The following is an 8,160-nucleotide window of genomic DNA, read 5'->3' as shown; positions in this document are numbered from 1 at the left end:
CTAATAAACACAAAAACAAAATATGGTAACAAAGTTAATATAGGTAATTATGTATTTGACAAAGCTTGATTTGTATTTTCTAACTCTCCTGCATTGCAGTTTTACAGTTTTAAAATACAATTCACATTGCCGTGAGAACATTGCTGTGAGTTTTACTTACACACAATATCTTTTGTCATGACAGGGCGCGATGGTTCACTTGGCTCCCCAAATCCAGCCTTGTTCTCAGCAGTGACTCTAAACTCGTACTCTACTCCCTCACTCAGGCCTTGCACCTTAAACCGCAGGTCAGGGATAGTCCGCTTACAGGCTCTGACCCATCTCAGTCCTTTTCTCTCTTTCCTCTCAACACAGTATCCCCTAATGTCACTTCCCCCATCTCGTACTGGTCTCTTCCATGAAATGGTGACAGCATTCCTACTAACATTATCAATCTCTGGGGTTGAGGGCGGACCTGGTGGTGCTGGGGAAACAGAAACAGGAAGGACAAATCAAATCAAATCAAATCAAATCACTTTGACTGTCACATCACATGTGCAGGTACATTGGTACAGCACATGCGAGTGAAATTCTTGTGTGCGAGCTTCACAAGCAACAGAGTTGTGCAAAATACAATAACATAAACAGGCAAAATATATGAATGGCTAAATCTGAAACTAATAAATATGTGTACAATATATAATAGTATATGTAAAAAAAAATTTTCTGGATGTGTACACTACTATTAGACATGTCTATTAGCTATATTTTTATTTTAAAGGATCTGCAAGATCCTATAGCTAAGTTGCTTTTATTGTTTAATTATTAATACACAGATATAAACCACATAAAAAATATAAACTTACAGAAACTATCAACCATTTTGACTGGAGCAGACTGGGTTGAATCTCCTGTGCCATACTGGTTCACAGCAGACACTCTGAAAATGTATTCATTGCCTTTAATCAGTTTGCTGACTACGTGTCTGCAATCCATGACATTTTCAGCTAGCTTGGTCCACTGTAGTCGGCTGGTTTCTCTCTTCTCAAGGATGTAGGATTTGATAGTAGAGCCTCCATCCTCCTCTGGTGGAAGCCAGGTCAGGGTACACTTTTCGGCTGAAATGTTACTGGCTTCAACTGGGCCTGGAGGTCCAGGAACATCTAAGACCTTCACCTTAACATGTTCTTCCTTAATGCCAAAGGGGTTGCTGGCAGTGATAGTGTACTCCCCTGTGTTCTTCCGACTTGCGTACTTAATAGCCAGAGTAGAGGAGGTTGGGGTACTGGTGATGGTGACAATGTCAGAAGTCTTCAACTCACGTCCTCCCTTGGACCACGCTGCAGTAGGTGGAGGTTTGCCCACAATTTTAGAAGCTGAGATTACAATTGTGTCTCCTGCTCTGATGGCTATACCATCTTTCATTTCTGGGTCAATAGTGATGGTTGGGGGCTCTGTAGAGATGACAAAAAAAAAGTTGTATTTTGCATTGTAGACAGTTGTTGACATTTTAAACGTTCAACAACTCAAAATTTCAAACTTTTGACAAATATTTTTAAGTCCTAACTGTACATATATACATAAAGGGGGGGGGGGGGGGGGGGGGAATCAATAATCTACAGTCAACTCCAAAACGAGTCAAACTGTTTACTACTTAGCTCACCATATTCATCCTTGCAGGTCAAAAGCGGAGTAGGCTCTGAAGGAATACTGATGGCACCTGCAGCATTCCTAGCTCTGACTCTAAATTCATACTGGGATCCTTCAGTCAGGTCAGTGACGGTAAAAGCACAGCCCTGAATGTTGACATGATTTGCTTTCATCCAGGCCTTACCACTGGCCTCAAGTTTCTCTATGATATAACCAGTAAGCTTGTAGCCACCGTCATATTTGGGAGCTGTCCACATCAGAGTGACTGTGCTCCTGGTGACACTGATTACTTCAGGCTTGCCAGGAGGATCTGACATGACACAAAAGAGAAGACGGTTGTAAAACATTTCAAAAAGAGACATGGTTGCCATAGCTCAGGTAACAAGTACTGTAAACAGTACATAGTTGAATAAGATTAGAGCAAAAAAAAGATTCCAATAACAGTGGACTCACCAATAGGATCCAGAGCAACCACGGCCTCAGTTACTTTGCTAGCCTTTCCCAGGCCAGCCATGTTCATGGCCATTACCCTGAACTCATATTCTAATCCTTCTGTCAGTCCAGTGACTCTACATTCTTTTACTCTCAGAGGAGTCTTACTCGCCCGTTTCCACATCAGACTGTTCTTTTCCTTATACTCTATGTGATATCCTAGGGAAAACACAAAATTACTTGATCAGACTGATTGTTATTTGCTGTTTGCTCATACTTAGCATGTACATTGATCACTGTTTGTTACCAGTAACTGGGGCACCACCAGTGTCCTTTGGATCAACCCAAGTCAGGATGGCTGATTCATGCCTGATGCTCACAATTTCTGGTGGAGCAGGTGCCCCGGGAACATCTGGAGGAAGAAGAGAAAGCGAGAGGAAGACATTAATATGTGTAATAAAATCAGTTCAGTATAATGCAGATGATGTCATTACACGAGAAAGACTGATTTAAAAAATCCCTAAACAAAGCTATAGTTTCATTTCATTTACTAGTATTTTAAAAGTACATTTGTAAAACAAATACATCAGGTCTTATAATGAGCACTAAATGTTATTACTAGAGATAATTTTGCCCTTTTTCAAAAAAAAATTAGAGACAATGTCTTGACAAGACAAAAAGATCTGAAGTATAATCAGTTATAAATTAACAGTGGTAGTAGACAATGGCCATACTTACTGAAAGGATGCTGGGCAACGACTGGGTCAGACCTCAGATGTTCTCCAACCCCATACTTGTTCTCAGCAAACACTCTAAAGATGTATTCTATCCCGTCATGGAGTCTGATCACTCTCATGGTGGTCTTCTGGATGGCAGAAGCCACTGTAGTCCACTTGTTATCTGTTGTTCTCCTCTTCTCCACAATGTAATTAGACACCTCTGCACCACCATCATCTTTGGGTGGTCCCCACTCTAGTGTGATGGCATCGGCAGTTATCTCATCAAACGTAATGGGTCCAGTGCAAATACCGGGTTTGCCAACCACCTTCAGCTGGAACTTGCAGTCCTTTGAGCCAGCACTGTTCCTGACATTTATAGTGTAGGTGTCAGCATCTCCTCTCTGGGAGTCTCTAATCAGTAAGGTGGTGATGCCCTGAGATGCTTCAACACACATCCGGCCAGTATCACCCACTCCCATATCGCCCTTCTTCCAGGTAGCAGTGGGGTTTGGAACTCCAGTGATGGGGATGTTAATGCGTGTTGTGCTGCCCTCCTTAACCACACAGCAGCCATCGTGCAGATCACTTAAGTTGCAGTCGGGTAGCACTGAAGTTCAAAAGGATAATCATCATTAAAAAGTTCAACATTATAATTTTAGTATAACTAAGAATAGCATGAAGGCATTTTTACCAAATTGGTCCTTTGCAACAGCAGTGAGCTCAGTGGGTGGTCCCTCTCCAGACTCGTTGAGTGCCTTGACCCTGAAAGAATACTCCTTGCCTTCTGTCAGTTCTCCAATAGTGTGTGAGGTATTCTTGCCTTTCAGGATCTGCTTCCACTTCTCCTCGCCTTCACCCTGCTCCAAGATGTATGCAGTAATAAAACTCCCACCATCATTGATGGGCTTCTTCCAGGACAGGGTGATAGAGTTCTTTGTAGTCTTCTGAGCTTTGAAGTCTGTCACTGGACCAGGTTGCTCTGCACAGGAAGGACAAATGGACGAAGGTTGAACGTTTGTGTTTTTTTAGCTACATATATAGTGTCTGAGCTCATGAATGCAGTGGCTATACAGCATGAGTATATTTAAATTTAAGTATCAAATATCTTGTAACTACCAGAGGCCCTGATGCTGCCTGGGGTCTCACAGCCTTCTCCAATGCCGTATGCATTTTCAGCTAGAACTCTGAAGCAGTAGGCCTGTCCTGCCTCCAGGTTGGTGATCCTGAAGGAAATCTTAGGACAATCTGCTGACACACAGGTCCAGGCTTTCCTCTCAGCCAAACGTTTCTCTACGATGTAGTTCTTAACTGGACTACCACCATCAATCAGTGGGGCATCCCAGGTGATGCAGGCATGGGTTCTGGAGGTTTCCTTCACAGTCAGGTTTAAGGGTGGGCCCGGAGAATCTAAGTGGGCAAGAGAAGCAATTTCTTTGCCTTATAGCTTTCAGAAAGTTATACAAGCACGAGTACAAATGCATGTCTGAAGTGAAAGCACACATTAGGCCTATGTGTGCACTCTATATTTATTTTTAAAAAAAAACATTTTCTTTCTTCATGCTGATATTTCTGATATATCTTATATAATCATATATATGTTCTACTTTTTTACACATTTTAAGGTGAAAACTAGGTTCGACTCCATTTAATACATTTAATGTTTAATTTTTAAAACCACCATTTCAAGAATTGTATTTCAGCTCGATGCAGGTTAAGAAAAACCTCTTGATAGATTTGAACTATAAATCAGTGAAAAGGTTTTTCACTTACTTGGTTTCATTTACATGTCTACATTGCATGTGACAGTACAACTCACTGGAGTGTGTGTACTCAACATTTTATATGCCAGAAATTCTTACCAAGGACCTTTACTACGATGGTGTAGCTCTTAGAGCCGCTGCTGTTCTCCAGTGACAGAACATATTTGCCAGAATCACATCTGTTAACATCCTCAATCATCAGTAGGGTGTCCCAGTCCGATGTCTTGATCAGTAGTCCTTGCCTTTCCTTCAAATTAGCATCAACTTTAGTCCATGTCACCTTCGGTGCTGGGCGTCCTCTCAGTGGTACATAGAGCCTCATGGTTACTCCAGCTCGCAGAACCAAAGCTTTTCTCAGGTCAGCGTCAAGCTCAGCATCAGGAGCAACTGGAGGAAACAAAGGGTGGGTCATTAACAGTGTTGGATAAGTTACTTTGAAAAGATAATTAATTATAGTTACTAGTTACTTCTTCAAAAAAGTAATTGAGTTAGTAACTGAGTTACAAGATTCTAAAAGTAATAATTACTTGAAAAGTAACTATTGTGTTACTTTAAAAAAATCCAGGGTATAATTGGCCATTTTAACTACTTTTGATGTTTCCTCCACATTTCACCTTTAAAAACTATTTACTTTGTTTGGTCTCATCCTTTTCAGCACAACCTCACATGTCTGAATTTACAGTCATGTTTTCATTTTGACAAACTGTATTAACACAATTGATCTAAAATCAGACAAAAAACATAAAATCAGAGTAGAAAAAGTTATATTTTTACTGTAACAACCACAAACATGTTTAATGAATCATATTTCATAACTTTAAATGCAAATATAAATTGTCAATGTTTAAATCATATGCACATGTTTTACAAATAACAAAGTTATTTGCATCCATTTACTTTTTACCCTCTTTTTAATAACCATTTCAAACTATTTACAGAACAATCAGCTGTTCTTCAATAAGATGCCACAAATTATTTGTGCCACTGCAAAAACATCATTTCTGTCTACTATAAAGGAAACATCACAGCCTGATACCTGCAGGTCTGACAGCAGCAGGTGTATCACTCCTGTTTTACCTGGAGACAGCAGTCGCCTCATTGTTCTGACACACAACACAAAACTACACACTAACTACACAAGACAACACATTAACTACACACTCCAAACACGCTAAACGTCATAAATCTCTCACATCTCAAAACTCTCTCTCTCTCTCTCTCTCTCTCTCTCTCTCTCTCGCCGTCACTCCTGAAACTTCCGCCTCTTCCTAAACAACCAAATGTCATGTTGCCATATCATTTTTTCATTGGTCCACATGGTGCATTTTCCCACCAACACAAACGGGCAGTTTTTGTTTTGTTTTTCTTATTGTTTGCTCATAAGCAGAGAGTGTTCGCTGTGCTGTCCTTAGACAGTAAACGTGACGAAAGTATTGAGGAAAAAACGCTGCGTATATATAGTTTATCATGACTCTGGTTTTACGTGGCCTTGTCACCTTGTTGCTTTGTCTTTAAGTGGTCATGTGATTGACCACGACTACTTTATTCTTCCTCAGTCAAACAGCAGCACTCATGCCATTGTTTTGCCCCCTGTGCTCCAGGTGTTGTGCCAGACAGTGATCGTGATCACCATCCGCGGAAGCGCAGCTGCTTAAAGCTGCAGCGCCCAGATTACTTACAGCTACTTCCTGCAGCTGATATAAGATGCGGTAAACTGAACACAGCTTCAACCGTCTGTTTGTTGAAATAGTAACGGACCGCATTTTCTTGTTAGTAACGGTAACGGCATTGTAACGATAGGAATAGTAATTAGTTAGATTACTCGTTACTGAAAAAAGTAACGCCGTTACTTGTAACGCCGTTACTTGTAACGCCGTTATTCCCATCACTGGTCATTAATCACAGTGACTAACTTAACTGTTATGTCGTCTGTTAGTTGCCATTATTTCTTCTGTTAATCTGTCTTGCCCATTTGGCAGTACTCTCTTTTTGCTAATTTGTCCTCCTGAAAATATTAAGTGTTAATTTTGGCTAATACCAAGAAAGTCTTAGTTTATCAAGTTCACCAAGAATGATACTAATTATTGACAATATGTTTAATTAATAAAGTTAATTCGCTAGCGGAAACAAGTAATATAATATATAGATTAAAAAGATAACCACAAAGGCCAGACCAGCAATTTCAATTACGCTAGCAAATTGCTGGTTGGTCAAATTTTTCTAATAGTTGGACTTGATATGAGAAATTCTATGTTGGATTAGGTAAATGGTTATTTCATTTTCTTCGATTACCACTGAGCCAGTTAGTAGTCATACAATCTGATCTCCATAATGTCATATGCATTAAAGTTATTTAATGAAATTGAGTTCCTCTTTCACAGTGATAAACTGTGATATAGTAATGAGAGATAAGGTGTACTACTGTATTTGCTGACACAGTCTCTCCTTCAAAGCCAAGCTAACTTGATTGATTTTTATATTGCCTCTTGATTTAATTCTTTTTTCTTTTAGAGATTCAGCAATAGCCACACGTATTCATAACAATGATTTAGACATAAGCTGTTGATCTCCAGTGGAAACACCCCACAGAAAACCATTAAATTAAACCAGTAAACTAAACAATTTTCCTTTTGGAAATTATTTATCTAAATAGTGTTGAATCAGAGACAGCTGGGAACATACTTAGAATATCCTTAGGCATGTAGTTTCCAGGCACCTCGCTGGGCTCACTGTAGCCAATCTTGTTAACAGCCGTGACTCTGAACTGGTACTCAGTGTTGTCCATCAGGCCTGTCAGCAGGAATTTCGTGGCCTGGAGTTTCTTCGGCACATTGCATCTTGTCCAGCTCTCTACATCAACTCGCTTGCACTCAACCAAGTATCCAATGATCTCACAGCCACCATCGTATGCTGGTTTGGTCCAGCTAAGGCTAACTGACGTCTTGGTAGAGTCCACCACCTTGGGGAAGGCAGGTGGCCCGGGAGGATCTAAATAATTATTTATGAATAATTAGTTGTCTGAAGCGTTTTACTTTCATTTAGAAAGTGTGTTTTAAAGCAGATACTCACAGACAGGGTCAACAGCCAGGGCACCATTTGAAGCGTCGCTGGGTTTCCCAAGACCAGCCTTGTTTATAGCAATTACTCTGAACTCATACTCAGAGCCCTCAGTCAGTTGAATGGCCTTGATGGTCCTATCAATGACTGGTCGGCGGTTAACCTTAGCCCAGCTCAGCTCAGTGGCCTCACGTTTCTCCACCATGTAGCCAAGGATGGGAGACTTGCCATCATTGGCTGGGGCCTTCCAGCTGACTGTCATGGAGTTCTGTGTGATGTTGGTGATGACAGGTGGCTCACATGGACCAGGAACATCTGACAAGAGATAATGTTTTAATTCTCTGATGGGCTACACCAACTTTGATCAACATGGTGTTATAAAGGAATAAAAAACTTACACATTAGCCATGTCACACAATTCACAATTTGAAAAATTGAATTTAAGCAAAAAAATGTCAAGCTATATATCAAATCACAGTAATTTTAATGATTTAAACATGGTCAAGCTAATATGAGACTTTATGCAGTCAGTAAAACATGCATGCTTTCATTTTTTCATTTCA

General features: G+C 40.3%; 1 protein-coding gene across 1 annotated transcript in view; it reads right to left on the bottom strand.

Moving 5' to 3' along the window:
- The window catches only part of ttn.2 (titin, tandem duplicate 2), a 217,919-nt gene that overhangs the window by 45,512 nt on the left and 164,247 nt on the right, over nt 1–8,160 (bottom strand). The window contains exons 189-199 of the mRNA XM_082507917.1: nt 7,610–7,912; nt 7,223–7,528; nt 4,640–4,927; nt 3,897–4,187; nt 3,472–3,759; nt 2,800–3,387; nt 2,369–2,473; nt 2,083–2,280; nt 1,643–1,939; nt 846–1,433; nt 161–463 (exon numbers count right to left, since the gene is read on the bottom strand). Of these exons, the coding sequence (XP_082364043.1) occupies nt 161–463; nt 846–1,433; nt 1,643–1,939; nt 2,083–2,280; nt 2,369–2,473; nt 2,800–3,387; nt 3,472–3,759; nt 3,897–4,187; nt 4,640–4,927; nt 7,223–7,528; nt 7,610–7,912 (3,555 nt within the window). The remainder of the gene's footprint in view (nt 1–160; nt 464–845; nt 1,434–1,642; nt 1,940–2,082; nt 2,281–2,368; nt 2,474–2,799; nt 3,388–3,471; nt 3,760–3,896; nt 4,188–4,639; nt 4,928–7,222; nt 7,529–7,609; nt 7,913–8,160) is intronic.

Source organism: Aulonocara stuartgranti (assembly GCF_965226115.1).
Source record: "Aulonocara stuartgranti genome assembly, chromosome: 16".
Classification (NCBI taxonomy): Eukaryota; Metazoa; Chordata; class Actinopteri; order Cichliformes; family Cichlidae; genus Aulonocara; species Aulonocara stuartgranti.
This window is presented reverse-complemented; position numbering and strand designations above follow the sequence as displayed.